Source organism: Felis catus, chromosome C1 (assembly GCF_018350175.1).
Source record: "Felis catus isolate Fca126 chromosome C1, F.catus_Fca126_mat1.0, whole genome shotgun sequence".
Classification (NCBI taxonomy): Eukaryota; Metazoa; Chordata; class Mammalia; order Carnivora; family Felidae; genus Felis; species Felis catus.
The window spans coordinates 17,415,319-17,439,004 of NC_058375.1; the positions used below are offsets into that span (position 1 = coordinate 17,415,319).

Genomic DNA, 23,686 nt, shown 5'->3' on the forward strand with positions numbered 1-23,686 from the left:
GAAAGAATGAATGAGTGAATGAGTGACTATTAGCAAGGCCCTATGGGAATGCAGAAAAAGTAGCAGGGGTTAAGGACTCCAGCTCTTACATCACACTGTTCTGAGGTCCAAATTCTGTTTCCAATAAGTCTAAGCTGTGTGACCTAGAGCAAGTGACTTAGTTTCTCAGAACCTCTATTTCTCCATCTGTCAGATGGGATAAGAACAGCATCTATTTCACAGGATTGAATGCAGTCAGGCATTCCAGCACCTAGTCCAGCCCCCTGCATATAGGGAGGGCTGCAGGGTAGCTATCCAGACCCAGCGAACACCTTCTCTGTGCTCCTGGGCCCTGTGACCCAAATCCCCAGGCTGGCCAGGGGAGTCTCCTGCAGCACTTAAAAAATAAGGGTACCAGGGGCGCCTGAGCAGCTCAGTCCGTTAAGCATCTGGCTTCGGATTTCAGCCCAGGTCTCGATCTCACGGTTGGTAGGTTCGAGCCCCGCATCAGGCTCTGTGTTGACAGCAGAAGCCTGCTTGGGATTCTCTTCTCCCTCTCTCTCTCTCTGCCCTTCCCCTGCTCTCTCTCTCTCAAAATAAATAAACCTAAAACAAAAGAAGGGTACCAGAGCCTCACTTCAGAACTGTTAAATCAGAGTCAGGCATGACCCATGGAGCAAGAGGTCAAGCACTCCCAAGTGCCAAGTCCAAATCCTGGCTTTGCCACTTACTGCTAGTAGAGTTACCAGACTCAGCAAACATACAGGACATGCAGTTATAGTTGAATTTCAGATAATCAGTGAATAACTTTTTAGCGTAAGTGTGTCCCAGATATTGCGCGGGGATCCTGTATGTTATTTGGCAATCCTGTTTACTAAGCTATTTCCTCCCCGTGCCTTTGTTTCCTTATGGGGATTACACAAATTATACACGGGAAATGCTTATAGCACTGCCTGGTGTCTGTTTCTATTTCCATAACTTTTAAAGCAACCCAGATGACACAGAAGAACCTTGCAAACATTACGCTGAAAGAAGCCAGACACGGGGCCATATGTTGTAGGATTCCACTGATACAGAGAGAGAGAGCACGAGTAAGGGAGGAGCAGAGAGCGAGAGAGGATCCGAAGCGGGCTCCGTGCTGACAGCAGAGAGCCTGAACTCAACAAACCTCGAGATCATGACCTGAGCCGAAGTCAGATACTTAACCAACCGAGCCACCCAGGTGTCCCAACCTGAGTGCTTTAAAATGGTTCATATGGTGAATCTCATCTCGACTTCAAGAGATCTACCTAGGGGCGCCTGGGTGGCTCAGTGGGTTGAGCATCCGACTTCGGCTCAGGTCATGGTCTCGCGGTTCGTGGGTTCGAGCCCCGCGTCGGGCTCTGTGCTGACATACAGCCTGGAGCCTGCTTCGGATTCTGTGTGTATCTCTCTCTCTCCCTCCGCTGCTCATGGTCTGCCTCTCTCTCTCTCAAAAATAAATAAATGTTTAAAAAAAATTAAAAACAAAAGATTGTTTTAAAAATCTACCTAAAAGCAACCCAGGTTGTAATGTACAGTTAGGACTGAGACTCAGGTAGGCTCTCCATAAACATTTCATGATGAAATGAATGGATGGGAGACAGCAAAGGGCAGAGCTAAGGGGAGAACCTGCCTTGTCCAGAACTGGGCTCAGCTCTTTACTCCTGGACACCTGCGGGGGACGTGAGATTCCTCTTTTTATCCTGGTGTCAGGACAGCACAATTTTAACACTCACTCATAGTAGTGGCTTCACCTCTGTTGCTATGATCCCATTTTCTCCGCGTGGTTCCTGATCTCCTTAGCTATCCCATGTCCAGGTGATACTGTGTTTTTAGTAAAAGAGAATTTTCAAATGTTAAGTATCTGTTATGTGCCCGGGATATGCTAGATGCTTTATGTGTAATCTCCTCAAAGAACCCCACAAGATAGTTATTATCACACATGATTTACAGAGGGGGAAACTGAGATTCAGAAAGGTTAAGTCATTTGCCCGAGGTCACACAACCAACAGGAATTCAAACCCAGGATTGTCTGACCTCAGTCACTGGACTCTCTCCATAGACCTCAGCCACATCTCTGTATGCCGTGGGTTGCCAGTCATCCTTTCATGGGTGTAAGTCCTTCTCCTTTCCAGACGGGGCCCTTGTCTTGTCATCTCTATGCCCCTAGAACCTGCCATCCCGCCTGTGCTCACAGCAGGTGTTGGATAAGTTCAATAACCTTAAGTGGGCAGGTCACAGCTTACCACAACAGTTTTTGCCCACTGCTCATCAGTCTCCCGGGGAATTTCTGAACTGCTCACTTGCCCAGGCCCCACCCCCCGGGAGATTTTCATAAAGTACATCTGGGTAGAGGGGCGCCTGGGTGGCTCAGTCGGTTAAGCGGCCGACTTCGGCTCAGGTCATGATTTCGCGGTCCGTGAGTTCGAGCCCCGCGTCGGGCTCTGGGCTGACAGCTCAGAGCCTGGAGCCTGTTTCAGATTCTGTGTCTCCCTCTCTCTCTGACCCTCCCCCGTTCATGCTCCGTCTCTGTCTCAAAAATAAATAAACGTTAAAAAAATTAAAAAAAAAAAAAGTACATCTGGGTAGAGGCTACAGCATCCAAAGTTCTTAAAAGCTCAGTTAAGGTCAAAAGCCAGCTGAGTTAGAGAACCTTTAGCGGCTGTTCCCAGCTCAGCCTCCTATACCCTCCAGTGCGAGGCCCCGTCCCTGACCCCGGCAAGGCCCAGGCACAGTGTTCCCATGGTAGAGGGAGCCCAGGGCCCTGCCTCTGAGTCTGGGGCAGTCACTGTGCCTCCACGGGCCTCACTGCCTCAGGTGCTCTGAGCCCAGGCACTAGGCCCATCAAAAGGATTTTCTAGCCAGGCACCTGAGTGGCTTAGTTGGTTATGCGTCCGACTCCAGCCCAGGTCATGATCTTGTGGTTGCACGTGTTCGAGCCCTACATCGGGCTCTCTGCTGCTGGCGTGGAGCCCATTTCGAATCCTCTGTCTCCTTCTCTGCCCTTCCCCCGCTCGCACACACATGCTCTCTCTCTCTCAAAACTAAATAAGCGTTTAAAGAGTTAAGGAAAAAAAAAAAAGGATCTTCTAGCAACAATGCCTGTCTGAGGTCTAGACTACCAAGCTGCCTTCGGGAAAAGCATTTTCCTTCTGCCATGACCTGCGGTTCCAGTTTCTGTCCTCAAACCTACTTGTGTCACCTCAGTGGCCAAAAACAGCTGAACACCAGGCAAGGAAGTGAACACTGAAGACCGAAATTTAGAGAGGGGAGGAGACTCCACGAGGCTGGGCGTGAGGCTGACACCCCGGGAAAGACCTTCTGCTCTTGTGCAGAGGCAGATACAGAAAGAGGTTGGGCTCAGGTGGGGTTCAACCAAGAGGTTGGGTTCCAAGCCCATCCTGAAAGACCCTCTTGATGCAGGTCCCTAGCCATCATCCTATGGCTCTGTTCCCCAGCTCAGGAGAACTTCTCATCTGCCCCCTCCTCAAATCAGTCCACGCCAGCGTCGAGGTGAAAACGGCACTAATCCTGTTTGGAACCTGTTCATCAACAACCTCGGTGTTGCTAACCTTGGGTTGCATCTGCCATTTTCTTATTTTGCCTCTGGACATCTAGGCGGCGTCTGACTGAGCTGAGCATTGGTCCCTCCTTGAAATCTTCCTTTCCTGGCTTCTGGGGCCCTGAGTTCCCTGCTTCCCCGCTGGCAGTTCCTTTTCAACCCCCTTCGTTAACTACTCTTCCCCTCCCAATCTCTGGGCCTTAGAGCTCCCCAGAGCTTGGACCTGGGCCCTCTTCATCCCTCTCCGTGGGTGACTTTATCCACTGCTCAGCTTTAAACACCAGCGAATGTAACGTATGCATGTGTGGTCCGTGGACTGCCTGTGCGAGCATCTCCTGGGGCGCTGGTTAAAATGCAGATTCCCAGGCACCCTCCTGCGTGCTTGGCAAACCTGCCGAGGGCATTTGCCATGTTTTTGCCAGTGAGGCATCTGAATTTCCTTCCTCCACCTGAAAAACGACTTGCTGTGCAAGTCTTGGTAGAGCTTGCGTCCTACAAAAGCTGACCAGATGAAATTCTTGCTTTTCCAGACTCCCTTGCAGCTAGGGTACAGGTGTATGAGTTAGTCTTGGCCAAGCAGGCACTGGGATCCCAATCAGGAGGAGAGAGTGGAAGATCCGCGCTTATGCTGGTGGCAACAGCAACAAAGGAGCCCCGTCTCCAGGGACAGTGGCAGTGACAAGCTGTGGCACTCAGCGCATGGCAACAGTGTCCTCGCCAAACCGGCTCATTGGAATGATTTTGGCGGAGATCCTGCCTGCCGCCTCACCCCAGCTTCCCAGAAATTCTGCGAACTACTGAGCATTCCCTTTCAGGGAACAACTTTTTTATGTGAATCAGCTCAGGTTGGTTTCTGTTACTTGTAATAAGAAGCCTAAGAAAGACACAGCTACTGAATTGGACCCTCTGGGAATGGTAGCGGGTGATTCTCACATAGACGCAAGCTTGAAACTCGCTCTCTCAACCCTGACAATCTCCAGTGTGTATCTCCAGCCTCCTCCTTTCATCTCCAAACTCGTATATCTAAAACGCCTTCTTGACATCTCCACTTGGATGTCTCAAAGACCTGTAAGATGTACAAACAGAATTCCTGACTTTCCCCCCAAAACAGTTTCTCTCCCAGAGCTCCCCTTCCTAGGAAAAAGTAAATGGCACTCTTCCATTGGGAATCTGGGAACCTTTCTTTTTTTATTATTTTTTTTCTATTTTTCTTAATGTTTATTCATTTTTGAGAGAGAGAGAGCGCAAGCAGGGGAGGGTCAGAGAGAGAGAGAGAGACAGAATCTGAAGCAGGTTCCAGGCTCTGAGCTGTCAGCACAGAGCCCAGTGTGGGGCTCGAACTCACGAACCGTGAGATCATGCCCTGAGCCGAAGCCAGACGCTCAACGGACTGAGCCACCCAGGCACCCCGGGAACCTTTCTTGACCACCCCCTACACGCACTCTATCAGCAAATCTTGGTGTTACTACTTATAAAATACTTCTAAAATCTGTCCACTTTTTTCCTCCACCAATCGTGACACTATCCACACCGCCGTCATCTCTTCCCCAAATAGCCGCAACAGCCTCCTTGGGTCTTCCCCTGCTCCCTCCAGTCTAGTCTACACAGCAGCTGATATGATCTTTCTAGAACAGAAATTGGATCATGCTGCTGGCCTGCAAAAGAGATAAAATCCACACTTGCTATCAGGGCCTACAAGCTTGAGTATGATCTAGCCCTTGCCTGCCCTCCCAGACCCATCTGGTCTTGCCCTTCCCATCTGCCCATCGCTATGCTTCTACCCTCTGACCTCTTCAGTGTCACAGATACTTTAGGTTCCTTCCTGCCTCAGGGCCTTTGCTTAAGCTCTTCCCTCCATCTGGAGCACCCTCACACCACTATTCTCTATTAATGCTCCTTTTTAGTTTTCTTCTTTGACTTATTTGTTAGCCAACCAATATTTTCTGAGCACCTACTATGGTGTTATGGTAAATACTAGGGGTATAGTGGTGAGATTAAATTCTATTCTCATGGAAGTCAAAATCTAGTGAGAAACCAGATTTTATTTTTTTATTAAAAAAATTTAATGTTTATTTGTTTATTTTGAGAGAGAGAGAGAGAGAGAGAGAGAGAGAGAGAGAGAGACAGTGTGAGTGGGGGAGGGGCAGAGAGCGAGGGAGAGAGAGAATCCCAAGCAGGCTCCACGCTGTCAGCACAGAGCCTGATGTGGGGCTTGAACTCATGAAACCGTGAGATCATGACCTGAGCCGAGATCAGAGTTGGACACTTAACCAACTGAGCCACCCAGGCGCCCCAAGAAACCAGATTTTAATAAATGATTATACAAATAAATACAAAATATACCTATGAGGTGTGCTGCAAAGGAGAGAGATCCAGTGCTATCAGGAGAATTGAGCTTGAATAAAAGCAGAGAAACAAATTAGGAGGCCACTGCAGCACGCCAGGGGAGAGGAGGCGGTGGTCTGGACTAGTGGGGATGTAGGGAAGTGGGTGGGCTCCAGAGATGCTTATGGAACTTGTGATCCTTGGTGATGAAGGATGTATGTGGAGGTACAAGGTTTCTGGCCGGCGTAAGAGAATAGAGGGAGGTACCACTCACTGAGGAGGGGATGCCGGAAGGGCCAGCCTGCGGGGAAAGTCACGAGTGTGGTTTTGGACATACTGAGATGTCTAAGTGAAACAGCCCAGTGGGCACCTGAACATGAGGGTCTGGGCTGGATATACAGATGCGTGAGTTGCCTAAAGATGAGAGGGGGCTGAAGCCATGGATGTGGATGAGATGGGCTAGGGAGGGGCTAGGACCTCGGACCAAACCTCGAGGAAGGCCTTGACCGGGAGGATGAGCCGTCACGCCACTTATCACAATGTGCAATTATTTATTTGTTTGTTAATCCGTTGACTACCTGTCTTCCCCAGAAGACCGTAAGCTCAACAGGGCAAAGACCTACATCTCTTTTCATAAGCAACGTGTCTACCCAGTGCCTAATACGGGGCCCGCGATGGAGCAGTCCCCAGGTACTTCACTGGCCGCTGTGTCCCTCAGCAGGCCTGGCCTCATCCATTCCCTGGACAACATGATTGGGCCCATTGGTCGCCACTGTCCAACAAAAAGCCCAAGTGACGAACTGGCCTTCACGGCCTTCTGAGTCATGCTACACCCTTTAGCCCTCTGTCTTTTTAAGTCCACTAAACCTGAGCTTTCCAAACTGGGGTTCATCTGCCCCTGGATAACCAAGTAGGCAGAAAGCAAGATGAGCACAGTACCTCTCCCTGGATCTTCGATTGTGCCAAACGAAGCACCATTGCCATGGATACATGGGGGGTGGGGACTCTCCAGGCTCTGCCCCTCTTCTCTGAGAAGTGTTCCTTCCACAGTACAAGTCTCTGTAGACACGCATACACGGCCTGAGTCTCTCTTCCCATGACCTCTGCTGATGAAACCAGGGGTGGAAACCCACTTCTAGAACCAATCCAGAAGCTGAGCTGGGCCGTCAAGCTCTCCACCAGGAAGGGGGAAGTGGGACACAAGACTGGCTTGGTCACCTTCAGAGGCTAGACCACTGAGGTCACATCGGTGTGGGGGCTGAAGCCACCTGTCTTCCCCAGAAGACTGTGTGATACCCTTCGGGGCCTGTGTGATGACAAGTGAGCAAAAGCAGTGTTCAGATGTGCAGAAAGAAAGAGAGGCAAGAGAACCAAAATGATGTTCTGACAGCTTCCCGGCCTCCAGTGAGGCCCTGGCGAGGTCCATGTTTACTTATACCTCTTCAGTCCCATGAGGCACCTCTGAGTCCTTAAAACAAATTTCCCTTCAACAGAAACAGCTTGAGAGGCCTTATGTTTCCTGCAAACAAACAATCGCTAAGATTGCATAATTCTAATTATTTTTTGTCAAACAAATAAAGACACGTGATGGAGCACCATGTAAAAGTCACAAGGGTATTAAGAATCAGCAATGAGGGGGCCCCTGGGTGGCTCAGTCGGTTGAGTGTACAACTTGGTTTCAGCTCAGGTCATGATCCCAGGGTCGTGGGATCGAGCCCTGCTTCGGGCTCTGCACTGATCATGGAGCCTGCTTAAGACTCTCTCTCTCTCTCTCTCTCTCTCTCTCTCTCTCTCTCTCTCTCTCTCTCTCTTTCTCTCTCTCTCCCCTGCCCCATCCTCTCACTCTCTCTCTCAAATAAATAAAATGAAAAAAAAATTAAAAGAAAAAAAAAAGAATCAGCAATGTTCTTTCTAGAACAAGATTCCAAAAAAGCAAAAGTCACAAAGGAAAAGACAGATCTGACTCCAATAAAACTGAAAACTATGTAATATAAGACATGATACTTGGAACCTGCTTCGGATTCTGTGTCTCCCTCTCTCTCCCCCACTCACGCTCTGCCTCTCTCTCTCTCTCTCTCTCTCAAAAAAAAAAAAAAAACCAAAACAAAAGACATGATACTAATTGAGGTAAACATTCCTCGTAACCACCATCCCCTTACAATAATGTGTTTTCTCTGAGGACGTACGTTGGGAAGCACACACATTTCCACAGCCATTACCTCCGGGGAGAGTATAAGGATTGTGAGGCGTGGTCAGAGGTGACTTTTGCCTTTTCTGTTATCTTTTTAATTTTTTTAATTAAAAATGATTATGTTCTTATAACACTATATGTTAACTATACTGGAATTAAAAATTTTAACTTCATAAAAATGATGTCCTTTGTGCAATTGAAACTCCCTTAACCTTCAAATAAACATATGAAACACAAGTCTTGCCAGATCTATTTGCGGAAGACTGCTTTATCCAAGATCTAATAGGAAAAATAAGTTCACTAGTAGTTTGAGATGCACAGTATAGCATGAGTTCTCAGCACTGGTCAAAACAGTTCACTTGGTTCCTGAATATGCTTTCTTTCCACCAGTCTCCAAATTCACTCACTTATGCTCTCCACTGAATGATGGAGTTCTTCCATCCTTCAAGACCCATCTGGAAGTCACCTCCTCCAGGAAGCTCTCCCTGACGACACCAGTCCTCACTGTTCTCTCGCTCCCCACCCCACTGGCCTCTCTGTACCTTTCTCTGGGCATTCAGGATAGACTCCTGGGATTCCTACTGACCTCCCTAAGATAGGCTACATCTCCCCAATCAGCCAGCAAACCAGGGTAGCATCTTTATGTCCCTGGTGCCTAGCCCAGAGATGGCACAGGGAACCGGACAGAGAACAGACTCAGAGTCACAGACCCACCATGTGACACGAGACAACTGCCTTAACCTTCTCGGGCCCACTTTCACCGGTGGTATTGTGACCACCAATAAGATGATGGCTGTAAAGGGGCCCCGAACAGGAAAGTGGTTGACAGAATGATCATCTGTCTTAACACTCCCTCACATTTGTATAGTGTTTCACAATTAAAAACAAAAAACTTTTGGGGCGCCGGGGTGGCTCAGTCGGTTGAATATCTGACTTCAGCTCAGGTCATGACCTAACGGTTCATGAGTTCAAGCCCTGTATCGGGCTCACTACGGTCAGCGCAGAGCTCACTTTGGATCCTCTGTCCCCCTCTCTCTCTGCCCCTGCTCGAGCTCTCTCTCTCAAAAAGAAATGAACGTTAAAAAACAAAACAAAACTTTAACAACCTAGAGAGGTAAACAAGGAGGGATTATTAACCCATTTTAAGGGTGGGATAACTGAGGCTCAGAGAAGTTACATAGGGAGAACAGGCAGTTGGGCTTTAGAAGGAAATAGAATCGGAGCAGGGGTTAGAATATTTGGGTGCCAATGCCAATTCTTTCATTACCTAGATATGGGAGCTTAGACGAGTCTCTTGTACTCTCTGGACATCAGTTTCCCCAACTTCAATGAGAGTTCCTAGGCGATTTCTATCTTAAAGGGTTGCTCAATGCTGACATTCCAGTTTTCAGTGGCCTGCCCAGGGTCCTTCCTAGTTGGACTGCAAAAAAAGGGGCTGCAAGTCTCAGGAAAGAGTCTCCAGTTACTCCCAGGAAACCAGCGGGGACTGGAAGCCTTGCTTTAAGAATCTGTTGCATTTTAATTCAGCCAAAGGGAACCTCAAGCCTGGGTGTGGGTTAGTCATGCCCAGGATGGGGGTAGGGGTGGAATGGGGGGGGATGGAGTGGAGGGTGGAGGTGGGCAGATGCCCGCATCAAACTGCATGTAACTATAAACATGAATGCAAAATCAAACAGGAAACCTCAGCAGAGTCCAATCCAAAGGTCAGATTCTAACCTTTTTGGACACCGAAATGCTGAAGAGAAAAGCTGTGTTTGGGTGCCCCAGCCTCCCTGCTGCACAAACAAATGCTTGCAGGAAACCAATTTGACAATAAATTATATAGTTAAAAAATAATAATAAATAAATAAATAAATAATAAAAACACACAAACAAAAAATGCTTGCATGCATCAAACCAAAGTCCTGAAGGCAAAGGAGGCCAGATTTTTGTCCGGCCTGAACCGGGGCAAAGCTGAGCTCTGACCAGAGCCCATTACAGCCTCCAGACCCCTTCCAAGAGTTTCCCCCCCACCCCCCACGACCTCCGGCCCAGCACACACAAGTGCTGACACATACCGAGCCAGGCAAGGCCAGATGCACAGGGATAAATGGGCATTTCTGTCCCTGGAGAAAGGTTCATAGTACAGCCCCTTCTCCTGCTCCAGCTCAGATTTAACATTTTAATGAAGAACCCAGAGAGGAGAGAGAGCTGTGAAAGCCCTAAGGGTACCAATGGCACTTAAGTCTTCCAAGTCTTGACGTGGGAGGCTGTGAAGACAAACTTCAGGAAGGTCTCTCCCCTCGAGATGACAGTTTCCCTGTGAACCTCCCAGAAAAACAGAATCCACATTCATAGGCAGTGGACTCTAAGTTACCGGTTCTGCCCAAGGAAAGAAGCCAAAAAGTCACTGGCTTCTTCTTATTTTAATTAAAGCCTGTGACCCTACTAGGTACAGAGCACTAGGTGAGGCTCTGCGAGAGAAATGAGGACAAAAGGGACCCAGTCACTGTCTAAAAAGGTCCATCAATTAACCTGATAGCCATTCCATTCATCAAGACGCATGCTTTATACACACTGACTCATGTAATACCAGAGCCCTGTGAGGTAAACATTATTATCCCATTTTATAGATGCCAAAAGTGAGGCTCAAAGAGATCAGGTCACATACCCAAGCTCGCCCAACTGGCAAACTGCAGGGCCAGAATTTGCAGGTCTGCCTCCTGCAAAATCAATGCCCTTTCCACAATCCTCTATCACCCCTGCCAAGAGATGCACGCAGATTCTGGGATAGGAGTTCAGCCTGCCAGGGAGAGGAGGAGAAGGAGATATTCCTCAAGACATTGGCCCAGGGTATTATGAACTATTGAGCTTTGTATCTGCCACACAGTAGGTGCTCAATACTCTTAAGGTGAAGGATGGGAGATGAGAGCCCCTGCTGAGGTCCAAAATGCCATCCAGTTTGGGGCATCCTCTGAAAGGGAACTGCAAAACTACATTATTCTCCCTTGGCCCAAAGCCACAGGGTGTCTGCCCTAGAATAGTCCCTGCAGAGGAGGCCCAGGAAAGTGCAGCAAGCAGGTCCAGAAAGAGGAAGGAACTCCAGAAGGACGCGAATGGGGTGGGGCAGCCTGCAAGGACGAAAGAAAAGGCCTGGGACGCGTTGCTGGGAAAGACAAAGAGGAAAGGGGAGGGGAGGGGAGACTACAAACTTGCCAACAGCCTGGCCAAGGTGAACCCCGGCTCCTGGCGCCTTCTCATTCGCATTCATTCCACAAGCGCCGGCCAAATCTCAGAACCAGCAGCCAGGAGGAGGTGGCCTCCCTGCAGCCGGGGAGAAGTTCAGGACCGAGGCGGGAAGGCCTCTTTCCCAGAAGGGGAGTGACTGGGGGAACAAATCTGTGGGGCTCCAAAGATGAAAACGCAAACAGATGCAGTGAGGCGCTGAGCAAACACGAGACGGGACCGACCAACAAGAGCACTGGGGTTATGACCCTGACCTGTGAAGTCCTTCATCGAATTGAACTCAAGCCCCCCCACCCCCAAACGGTCCCTCGGGCCCTCCCGCGGACTCAACGGGGAGGGCGCAGATGTTTGAGATGCACTCGATTCTCACAGATCTAGAGAGGGGTCAGGTTTCCGGGGAGGGGTAAGGGCCATCGAAGCGCCGGTCACGCCGGTGAAGGTCAAGGAGAGGCCCTGCCGGGACCCCCGACCCCGCCCGCCCAGGGCCCCCTCACCTCCTCCCGTGCCAGTGCAGCCCCCCGGCACCGGAGCATCTTGGCGGTAAAGGCGGCGGCCCCGGCCGGGGAGCTGAGGTCCTCCGCGGTGACGGCCAAGAACTCCGCGACGCTGAGCTGCTCGGGCATGGCGGGCGCGGGGTGGGGGCGCCGGGACTGCCGGAGCGGGGCGCGGGGGGCGCTCGCTGCACCGCGCTGGGCCGACCTCACAGCCAGCCGCGAGCACCGTCGGGGCCTCCGCACGCCCCGCCCCCTCCGCGCCGCCCCGCCCCCGACTGCCTCCGACCCGCACCGCCGGTTCGCCTCGCGTCCTGGGAGCCCGGAGCTTCCCTACCCCGCCCGCCTTTCGGCTCCGCCCCCGGCCTTCCAGCCTCTCCCCACCGACCTTAACCAGGACAGCGCGGCCCTAGCCCCTCGCTGGGCTCCCCAGCCCCTACCCCGGCCCCTCACTAGCCTCCCCAACCCCTCCCCCAGGCCTCCTAGATCCAGAGCTCCGCCCCTGGCTCACTGCCCCGCCCCCGGCCCCTGGCCGGGCTCCACAGCCCCGCCTCCAGGCCTATTAGCCCTAGAGCTCCGCCTCTTGCCGGGCTCCCTAGACCCTCCCCCAGGCCTCACAGCCCCTGAGAGCTCGGTTCTTGACTCACTGCCCCGCCCCCGGCCCCCCGCCGGGCTCCCCAGCCCCGCCTCCAGGCCGCCTGGCCCAGGAGCTCCGCCCCTCGCCCGGCTCCTCGGCCCCGCCCCCAGGCCACCCAGGCCGATAGCTCCGCCCCTAACTCACTAACCCCGCCCCAGCCTCCCTGGAAGCTCAGCCGCATCTGTCTCCCGGCCCCTCTGCAGCTACTCCCCTTTTCATCCCTCTCTTGGGCCTCCCAGGTTGCCTCCCTCCCACCCCCTCCGCGCCCCCCCCTTCGTGAACCTTTCATCTACCTCTCCTCTCCTATGGGTTCGTTCCCAGCCCCCTTGACCTCGCCCCTTCAGCCTTACCCCGACTCAGGCCCCCATCTCTCCCCCCAGGCCCACCCGGTCTCGGCGCCCCCCTTCCGCTCCCAATTGCACCATCCCTCCCTTGCTTCGTACACTCAGCTCTCAGCCTCGGCTCTGAGCCGCACCTCCCTCCCCCCCCCCCCTCCCGCCTTGGCTTTTGGCCCCTGCGGAGTCTGTGTGGCTCGGTGCCTTTGGGTAGCTGTGTGATTTGGGGGAAGGTACATTCCTTCTTGGAACCTCAGTTTCCTTGTCTGCAAGGTGAGAAGCCTGCTGCCCACTTAACGGTGATGTTGCGAGGAAAGAGCCTAACCCTTGCGTGTACCCAGTAAGCGCTCTGCAACCCGCTCCCCCTTTCCCGATCCTCTGGCTGCACCCTCATTCTTCCTGGGCTCAGTATGGTGCCTTCCACTCCGGAACCCAGCTCACTGTCCTGACCAGGCTGAAGACTGCCACTCCTCCCCCACTATTAACCCTTGCCTGTTAGAAACCATCTATGTCCTTGGGTGGATGAGAGAGGAGGTTCAGAAATCTACTTAGGTTTCTTTCTGGCGCCTGAAGTCCTACGGAAAAGATTTCTTCAGTTAAAAAATCGGGGAAGCAATATTGGCTTTGGAATTTGATAGATCCAAGTTCCAATCCTGGTGCTGCTGTTGACCAGCTGTGTGCAGCTGAGCAAATGGCTTGCTTCTCTAATCCTGAATTTTCTACTCTTCAAATGGTCTAATAATATTTTACTCCACAAGGCGAGTGAAAGTATTACATGCTTTACCTGGGGGGAGGGGGGACTACAAAGATATACACTAAGATATTACCTGCTGAGGACATTATGAGTAATTTTTCTTCTTTGGCTAATCTGTATATCCTAACTTTTCTGTAAGGAGCATATGCTACTTGTGTAATAGAATTTAAAGTTGAAACAATGTGTACAGTCTGGTGGAGGAGATAGAACAAATATGCTGTGAAATATAACTCTTATTCACCCCCAGTCACCTTTCAACTCACTCCAGTCGGTTTTCAGCCAGAACTCCTACAGAGTTATTTCAAGGTCAACTAGGATCTCTCTCTTAAAATGCAACAGACCCTTTTCTTAACTTCTAGGAGCATTTTGTACTGTTAGCCACGCTGTCCTGCTTGAAACACTTTTTTCTTTTGAATTCTCAGACAATTATTTTCCATGGTGGTCTTTCTCCCTCTCTGGCTGTCCATCTCAGGGCCCTTTCTAAGATGGTCTTCCTCTGCATGTATCTTAACTGCTGGGATCTTTGGGAGCTCTCTGCTAGACCCTTTGTTCTTCTCACTCTACCCAGGCTTCCTGGACACTTTTGTCCGTCCCTACCAGCTTCCTTCACACCATTAATGTTGACGCCTTCTGTGTTAGTTTCCTGTTGCTGCTGCTGTAACAAATCGCTGCAAACAACACACATTTATTCTCTAACAGTTCAGGAGGTCAAAACTCTGAAATGAGTTTCCTTGCGCTGAAACCAAAGTACAGCAAGGCCGCACTCCCTCTGGAGGCTCTAGGTGGGCATCCATTTCTTTGCGTTTCCCAGTTTCTAGAACTGCGTTTCTCATATCCTTTGGCCTCTAGCGGACTTCCTCCATCTTCAAGGGCGTCTTGTCTCTGTGTCATATCCTATTGCTTTCTTTTCTATGGTCAGATCTCCCTCAGTCTCCATTTTATAAGCACATTTGTGATTATATGTAGGTGCCGTCCAGATAATCCAGGCTAATTTCTCTAGCTCAGGATCGTTAAATTAATCACGTCTGCAAAATTCCTTCTGGCATAGGAGATAACATTTACAGGTTCCAGGAATTAGGACCTGGATATCTTTGGGGGCTATTATTGAGCCCACCACAACTTCCAAGGCTCTCTCTCCACGTTGGACCCTTTTCTGGCTTAAGATCTATGTATCCAACTGCCTATGGGATGGTTTCACATGCTTATATCACAGGCAGACCTCTCAAACTCTACATGTCTAAAACTGAACTTGCCATCTTGTAACCTGCCCTCAGATCTGGCTTCTTCTCTGTCCCTGTCTTAGTGGAAGGTACCACCATGCACCCCCTCGGGGTCATCCTCCCTGTCTCCTTCCACCAATTTCCACTCAATCAAGTCTTATCACTGCCTCGTAATGTCTCACACATGTGGCCACCTTCTCTGGGCTAACCCCAGTCCAGTCCATACCACCTCTCGTCTCCTCACGGGTCTGCCTGCCCCCAGTCTTACAGGTCTGATCTGATACTGCCCTGCTTAGAGCTCTTCAATGGTCCCATTGCTGTCTGGATGAAGTCCAGCTTTTTTTTTGCATGGCTAGCTGCTCCTGCCTTATCTCTCACCACCCCATCCCTGATATGATCTGAGCCTTCTTGATATTCTTCCTGTTGACCCATAACACCCCCTGACCTCCTTTCAACTGCCCAAATTCAATGTCACTTCCTTCAGGAAGCCTTCCCCAATGTCCTTCTAGGCACTCCTACAGACCCTGGTATCCCCTGCTACAGCAGTTCTCACTGTGGACTGTAACCACCTGTTTGCTGATCTGGGCCTCTACCTATTTATTTATCCAGAACTTCCTATGTACCGGTCACAATGCCAAGGACTATACAAGTAATAGTTAACTCAATACTCCCAACAACCCAGTGAGGCAGGTAACATTATTCTTGCTATCTCTGTGTTACAGGTGGTAAAGCTAAAGCTTGGAGAGGTTAATTGGTATAAAATCAGAATGAACAAGTAATATAACCAAGATTCCAACCCAACCCAGGTCTGCATGAGTTTGTTTTTTGTTTTGTTTTATTATTAATCACCAAACTATGTTAGCTAACTTGAAAACATTGCCTCTTGGGGGTGCTTGGGTGGCTCAGTCGATTAAGCTCCCGACTCTTGGTTTTGACTCAGGTCATGATCTCATGGTTGGTGAGATGGAGCCCTACATGGGGCTCCATGCCGACAGCATGGAGCCTGCTTGGGTTGCTCTCTCTCTCTCTCTCTCTCTCTCTCTCTGTCCCTCCCATGCTCATGCGCTCTCTCACGCTATCTCAAAATAAATAAATAAAACTTAAAAATATACGACGGAATACTGTCGTAATATCTTTCAGGCTAACAAATTCCTTCCTGTTTTGTGAAGCAACTACTTCAATGTCAAATCCTCTATCAGATACTCAAACTGAGAGACACGTGCTACTATGGTGGCCCCCTTTCTGAAGCATAAGTTTTATTTCAAGACTTTGGGGAGAAAATGAAATAACAAACATTAAGTAAATTACAGCATTTGGGGGGAAATAAGACAAACCCAGGGCTGTGTCAGCATAAATTACACAATTTGGGGGAATTTCCAGAGAAAACATGTGCCTTCAAGGAAATTTCCAGTTGCTTCAAGTTGTTTACCAGACCACCCTTACATAAACACTCACTTTACTAGGACTATTCAAGGGAAGCGTTTGAGGCACACTCCTTATGAAATAGCTGTCTCAAGGTTCCTGGACCAGCCTGTGCAAATCTGACTCTCCGGAATTTACTCGTTCACTCAACATTCATCAAGCAATTCTAGGTGTATTCCTGAGTGGAAAATGAGGAATGGGGAAGCTGTGGCTACAATGATGGGCAAGATATGGGCAGTTCTCAAGGAACTTGTACTCAAATAATCAGAAGATGCACCTTGTAAAGGCCCTTGAAGAGGTGCTCTGAGGGGCGCCTGGGTGGCTCAGTTGGTTGAGCGCCCGACTTTGGCTCAGGTCATGATCTCACAGCTCGTGAGTTCGAGCCCCGCATCGGGCTCTGTGCTGACAGCTCAGAGCCTGGAGCCTGCTTCGGATTCTGCGTCTCCCTCTCTCTCTGCCCCTTCCCTGCTCATGCTCTGTCTGTCTCTCAAAAATGAATAAACATTAAAAAAAAAAAGAGGTGCTCTGAGAATTAGGGGTGGGGGAGGGGAAAAGAGAGACTTTCCACGTGTGGCTCAGGGAAGCTGGGGAGGCTTCAGAGAAGAAAGGGCACCTGAGCTGAGCCCCGAAGGATCTGAGGGAGCTGGGGACAGAATGAGCAAAGACAGGGAAGAAAGACAATACAGAAAATCCACTCCCATCAGCACAGACACTTGCCTCAACAGCTCACATGATAAAACGTTCCCTCTTGACTTCTCCCTCCAGCCACTGCCCCCCTTTGCAGCTGAAGTCATTGAAAGTCACTGCTGTATTCACCGTATCCAATTCCTCTCCTCCAATATTTTTCTTTCCGGTAAAATAACTTCGATCGATTTCGGGTCGCAGGCAAATCGCATCTACCAACGGGAGAACCCAGGACATTGCTGGGATTGAGTGGTGGGGAGGGGGAGAGACGAGCTCAGGGAGGCCTAGAAGCATGCGCCGCGGAGCCACAGGGGACAGAGGTAGGAGTTCTGGAAAGAGGCCTGAACTTCAATATTCTCTTACGTTCCTCTGAGCAGAATCTTGCCCCCACCAGCCACTGCAGCTGCTCTCCTTAAGGTCACTGCTACACCCCTTATATTGCTGAGCCCAATGGTCAATGCTCAGTTCTCACCCTGCGTGGCCTCCAGCAGCTTCCTTGTGCTACTTTCTTCCTTTGGCCTTCAGGACACCACACTGTCTTGATTTTCTTCCTCCCTCACTGGTGACTTCTTCTTGATCTCCTATGTATGTCAGTTCTTCCTGTCCTTCCTGGTTTCTTAACACTGAGGACCCTGGTCCTTGGTCACCTCCTCTCCTATGTGTGCTTAGGCCCTTGATGATCCCACCTCGTCCCATGACTTTAAATACCATTTGGATCCTGATGATTCCCAAACTTGTAACGCCAGCCTGGGCCTCTCTCCTGAACTTCAGCCTCTTCTATCCATCTGCCTCCTTGAAGATCCCGGAAGTCAGATGGGGCATCTTGAACTTAACGTATCTAAAGCTGAACTTTAGATTTCCCTCCCCAAACCTCCTTCCCCACATCGAGACATCTGTTGGATCTATACCCGAAATCGATTCCAAATCCACCACTCCTCATCACTTCACTGCTACCAGCCTGATTTAAGCCATATCATCTCGTGCCTGGATTACTTCAGGAACCTTCTGATTGGTCTCTCAGCTTCCACCCTTGCTCCTCTATAGTCTACTCTCAACAGAGAAACAAGTGATCCTTTAAAATATCATGTCAGAATACAAAATGTCATGTAATTTCTCTGCTTAAAACCCTCTCATGGCTCCCCATTTCACTCAGACTAAAAGCCAAGTTTCCACATGGCCTGCAAGTCCCTGTATAAGCCTGTCTCACTCTGACTCCGTCTACCCTTACTCTTCCCCTCGTTCTCCACCTCTGTTCCAGGCACACTGACTTCCTTGTTCTTTGACTATACTAGGCACACTCTTGCCACAGGACCTTTGCACTGGCTGCTCCCCCTGCCTAGAGTGCTCTTTCCCCAGATATGCACGTGGTCAACTCCTTCACTTTTTTCCAGTCTTAGCTCAACTGTCACCACCTTGATGATGCTTATCCTGATCATCTCATCTAAAATTGCAACCACCGGTCTCTTGCCATACTCTCCGTCACCCTTACCCTGCTCTATTTTTTCCTATTTAGCATTTACGCCTTTTAACGTGCTGATTTTCTTATTTGTCTTATTTTTTTATTGTTTGCTCCCTCCATTAGAATATAAGTTCTCTGAAAGGGGGGACTTCCTTTCCTTATTAGGGCTTGGTTATGTACCCAGGCTTTGGAACCAGACTGCCTGGGTTTGAATCCTGGCTTTGCTATCTACCTGGGGTAAATTGTTTAATCTCTGTGGGCCTCAGTTTCCTCTGTAATAGGGGGGAATAATGGTATCTCCCTCATAATGTTATAGAAATGATTAAATGAGGTGCTGGATGGAAAGGATTTGGCAATGTTAACTATTGTCCCCACATCTGGTCCATAGTAGGCATGCAGTAAATATTTGCTGGATCCAGTAGGTGTTATTATTCCTGTTTACTGATGCCCAAAATTACACCAGTGAGTGGCAGGGACAGGATTAGAATTCAGGTTTATCTAATGTCAAAACCCCTGTTTCTTCTACTGCTCTACAATCTACCTTCTGAAGATTCGAGGCTGAGCTCCAGGGAGTAGAGAATTCACATTGCATGTCGTGGGGTGAGAGGAGACCAAAGACCAGAAGTGAAAAGGAGGACTGCCGAGGGAAAATGGATGCAAAAGGGACTCCCCCCGCCCCCCGCCTCAAGATCAAGTCTGCACTCTTTTGCAAGACCACCAGCCCCTTCCCCTCTAGCCACATCTGCTCCTTCAATCCTCTCTTTCAGGAGAAGAAAACTGACCTCTGCCCAATTCCTAAGGCCAGCAGACCGCCACCTCTCTGCTCACGCTCTGGCTGTTACTTTTCCCTGCACTATTCTTTGCCTGGCCATTTCCTCTTCATCCTCATGACCCAGATGTCACAGATATCACTGCCTTAGGAAGCCTTCCCTGAGGCTGTGAGACGGTTTGGTGCCCTTCCCATAGGCTCCCGAGCTTTCTCATTACGTTTCATGTTTCCTTGTTTTCCCCTCACTTCCTGCGTGTGCACGTGTGTGTGTGTGTGTGTGTGTGTGTGTGAGGACCCACTCCCACCCTTTGCCAGACCGTGAGCTCCATGATCCTGTGGTTTCAAGTTGTGCAAGATCTTTCCTACCCAGGAGTCCCACGAGAGACTGGAAAGCACTCAAGAATCAAGAGCAGCTGCTCTCCGGGGCCAAATGGTCTTCATTTACGTATCCTCAGTTTGAGCCGCCAGTAGAGACTAATCTTAGACTCTCAACACGTAAACTCCCTTGGGAGAGAGAGAGAGAGTTGGGGAGCCCCAGTCTGGATCAGAAGCTCACAAGACTCCATGTTGTACAACCCCAGGGTTGTGAATTGTAGTCTACATCATGGCGCCCCTTAGAGTGGGGCAGTATACAGCCTGCACAACTGGAAAGCTGGATAAAGTAGCCCTGGATGCCCGTTAGGGTGAGCCAGGCTGCCTGCGGGCTGTGGGGGCCCACCAACACCCACAGAGTCCAAGCATAGCTGCAGGAACCTATCCCTGTGCACCCAGGGGCAATTTTCAGAGAAGGGTATGGACTAACCACACACACAAAAGTCTGTAGTTGTCAGTAGAGTCCCAAAGGGTCCCCAAACCCACAAAAGGTTGAAAGCTCCTAAAGAAATATTTTGTGAGCACGTAAAAATATTCGTATTAGAAGCGTATGTGTGGGAATTCATCTGCACAGTCGATCACCGCCACTGTGCCTGAGAAGGAGGCTTGGGATGGGGCGGGTCTCCCAGGACGTGAACTGATAATGAAAATAGTGATAACGTGGGGCGCCTGGGTGGCTCAGTTGGTTGAGCGTCCAACTTCAGCTCAGGTCACGATCTCATGGTCCGTGAGTTCGAGCCCCGCGTCAGGCTCTGGGCTGATGGTTCAGAGCCTGGAGCCTGCTTCCGATTCTGTGTCTCCCTCTCTCTCTGCCCCTCCCCCGTTCATGCTCTGTCTCTCTCTGTCCCAAAAAAAAAATAAACGTTAAAAAAGTTTAAAAAAAAAAAAAAAAAGAAAATAGTGATAACGAGGTTTAGACTTGCTTCGTATAGGTAATGAGTTAAGTCTGTTACATACGTGCCATAACCCATAGAACACTCTCAAAAGTAGGTACTGTTGGGGCGCCTGGGTGGCGCAGTCGGTTAAGCGTCTGACTTCAGCCAGGTCACGATCTCGCGGTCCGGGAGTTCGAGCCCCGCGTCAGGCTCTGGGCTGATGGCTCGGAGCCTGGAGCCTGTTTCCCATTCTGTGTCTCCCTCTCTCTCTGCCCCTCCCCCGTTCATGCTCTGTCTCTCTCTGTCCCAAAAATAAATAAAAACGTTAAAAAAAAAAATTTAAAAAGTAGGTACTGTTATTATCCCCATTTTACAGAGTAGGAAATAAAACCGAGAGAAGTGAGGGACTTACCTGGGATGAGGAGACAAACACAAGCAATCTGGCTGTGAACCTGGGCGTCAGTCTTCCATGGCCTAGTTGAAAGCAGATCCAAGGCAGGGGGGAGGCGGTTTGTGCCGAGAAGTTCAAGTTTGACTTTGCCGAGTTCCTCATTAGAAGGGGAGGACGTCCAGGGGTCCAGGGCCCTCCAACAGTGTGCCCCTGCTCCAGCCAGGAAAGGCCCTCCGTTGGCTGAAGCCCTTCCAGGCACCCCCAAGTGTAAGCTGTCACCATGGTCTAAAGTCCTCTCCAGCCTGGTGGGTACAAGCCTTGGAGACAGGCCTGGGCTTCAGTGCTGGCTGTACTCCATATTCATTCCGGCGAGCCTCAGTTTCCCCACATGGAAAATGGAGATAATAATGCCTATGTCATGGGGCTGTTGTGAGGATTAAAGGGAGCATGTTCGTGAAGTATGCACTGTAAGCACTCAGAAAATGGTGACGGATGTTATTGTCTTTGGTTGAAAAAAAGAAGACAGTTTTCTGCAGTCTTCTGGAGGTTTATCCCATAGCTCTGGAGGTCAGAAGCCTCAAATGGGTCTCACTGGGCTAAAACCAAGGTGTCGGCAAGACTGGGTTCCTTCTGGAGGCTCTGGTCATTGGATGCCCTGCCTTTCCAGCTTCTAGAGGCCGCCCGCATTCCTGGCTCGTGGCCCCTTCCTCCGTCCCCAGAGGCAGCGGTGCAACATCTTGAAATCTCTCCCTCTGGCTCTGACTTTCCTCCCTCTGTCACTTATTAGGACCCTGTGATTATACTGGGCCCACCTGGATAATCCAGAACAAGCTCCCCATCTCCAGGTCAGCTGATTAGCAGCCTCAATTCCGCCTGCAATCTTCATTTCCCCTTGCCATGTAACATAACACAATCACAGGCTCTGGGGACTAGAACATGGACATCTTCGGGGACCATTATTTTGCCTGCTACAGTGGGTGAGCAGGAAAATGCTGCGAAACACTGGAACTTTGCACTGAGCGTACCTCTGTTCAAAAACCTACCACGGCCCCCCACTGCCTCCAGGATAAGGGCCAGGCCCTTCAGCCTTGCCTGCAAAGCTTTTCGTGAACTGACCTCTATCCCACTTATGAACAGGCACTCTCTGGCCTCTGTGCCTCTGCTCTGCCTGAAAGGCTTTTTCTTCCATTTATTTATTTAAAAAAAAATTTTAATGTTTCTTCATTTTTGAGAGAAAAAGCACGAGTGGGGGAGGGGCAGAGAGAGAGAGAGAGAGAAGGAGACACAGAATCCGAAGCAGGCTCCAGGCTCTGAGCTGTCACCGCAAAGCCCGACACAGGCGGGGCTTAGACCCACGAACCGTGAGATCATGACCTGAGCCGAAGTCGGACGCTTAACTGATTGAGCCGCCCAGGTGCTCTGTTTCTTCCATTTATAATCCTTAAAGTCCTTCCATTCGTCGTGGCCAGGCTCGAACGTCATCTCTTTCATGAAACCTTTTCAGAAGCCCCAGAACTCTCTCCCTCCCCCTGGCTCTATCCTAAAATGTCTTGACCGGAGTTATTTGGCTTGTCCCACTCCGGTTGGTCCCCATCTGACTGCGGGCAGGTGAGGCTCAGGGACCACTATAGCAATGGTCTGTGGGTCTCACGCTTGAGATTCACACAGAATCACCTGGAGGGCTTGCTAAGACACAGGCTGCTGGGTCCAACATCACGGTTTCGGATTCAGTAGTTCTGCGTGGAGCCTGGTAATCTGCATTTCTAACAAGTGCCCAGGTGATCCTGCTGCAGCTGGTCTGGGGAACACTCTTTGAGGACCACAGGCACAGAAGTCGAGGTGCTGGCGTGAGGCTAGACTTGGACTCAGATCTCAGCTCTGCCTCTCACTGTGTGACTTTAGATACATCCCCTGCCCTCTCTGAGCTGCTTTCTCATCTCTGAAAGGATTCATTCTTCCCACCTCCTGCCCCACTGGGTTGAAGCAAAGAGGACCAGGCTTAGGACAGCACCAGGCGCCCTGCTGGTGCTGACTCAATGGCCTAGAGCTCTACCTCTGCCAATTGCCCTCTCCCTGTGTTTTGACTTCCTAGTGGCTGCTCAATAGAAACTTGGGTATTAGTTTCAGGGAAAACTGCTGACTTGAATTCTGATGCAAAATGCTGGCAAACTGAGAAGAGCTAAAACAGCCAAGCTGGGTATGTCTGGTCAGCGGAATGCTAATTACCTTCACACTGCGAGCATTTTCCCTCTGCGCCTCAGGACCACACGGTGCAGTAACGATCATGTGTATCGTCGCAACGGACAGCAGATCAGCTGTTGCAAGTTTATGGTCATTTATCCAGCAAGTGTTTCCCCAGCACCTCTAAGGAGCCTGCCTGGTGGCGACTGGCTTGTCTCAGGGGATGCACTGCCCGGGGAAGAAGACTCCTTGTGGCCAGGACACTGCCTTCCAGCTTCCCCTCAGGATCTGTTCCCTTAGAACACCAAACACACACACACGCACACACACACACACACACACACACACACATCATGCTTCCTTTGCTGCTCCTGGAGCAAGGTGGGTTTTTGTTTTGTTTTTTTTAAGTAGGCTCCATGCCCAACATGGGGTTTGAACTCATGACCCTGAGATCAAGAGTCTCATGCTCTACCAACTGAGCCAGCCAGGCACTCCATGGAGCAAGGTGTCTTTTCACAACTTACATTTGCAGGACACAAGTCACGTTCTTCGTGGGCAAAAGGCTGTGTCTTTGCTTTACAAGCATCTAGCATTGTACACAGAAAGGAAACATCCAAGGTTAGAATGGAACCCCCATAATGGCTGTTAGGAGGCTGGGTCACCAGGTGGTTAAGATCATGAGCCTAGGAGCTTGGCTGACCCTATTCCAGCCCCATGCCATCACCGGGGCTGGGATTAGGGTGAAGTAGATGAGGGGCCCCTCTTCTTCCCCCTAAACTGCCTCACCCATCAC

At 50.2% G+C, this 23,686-nt stretch overlaps 1 protein-coding gene and 1 non-coding gene across 2 annotated transcripts in view; both read right to left on the reverse strand.

Annotated features, from left to right (window-relative positions):
- Window positions 1–12,044, reverse strand: part of ASAP3 (ArfGAP with SH3 domain, ankyrin repeat and PH domain 3) — a 48,590-nt gene extending 36,546 nt beyond the window's left edge. The window contains 1 exon segment of the mRNA XM_023258299.2: window positions 11,798–12,044. Within this exon segment, the coding sequence (XP_023114067.2) occupies window positions 11,798–11,926 (129 nt within the window). The 5' untranslated portion in view covers window positions 11,927–12,044.
- Window positions 12,045–23,310: 11,266 nt separating this feature from the next.
- On the reverse strand, window positions 23,311–23,383 carry TRNAK-CUU. Its single transcript has one exon. It is a non-coding gene; the product is annotated as a tRNA-Lys (tRNA).
- Between the last annotated feature and the right edge of the window lie 303 nt (window positions 23,384–23,686).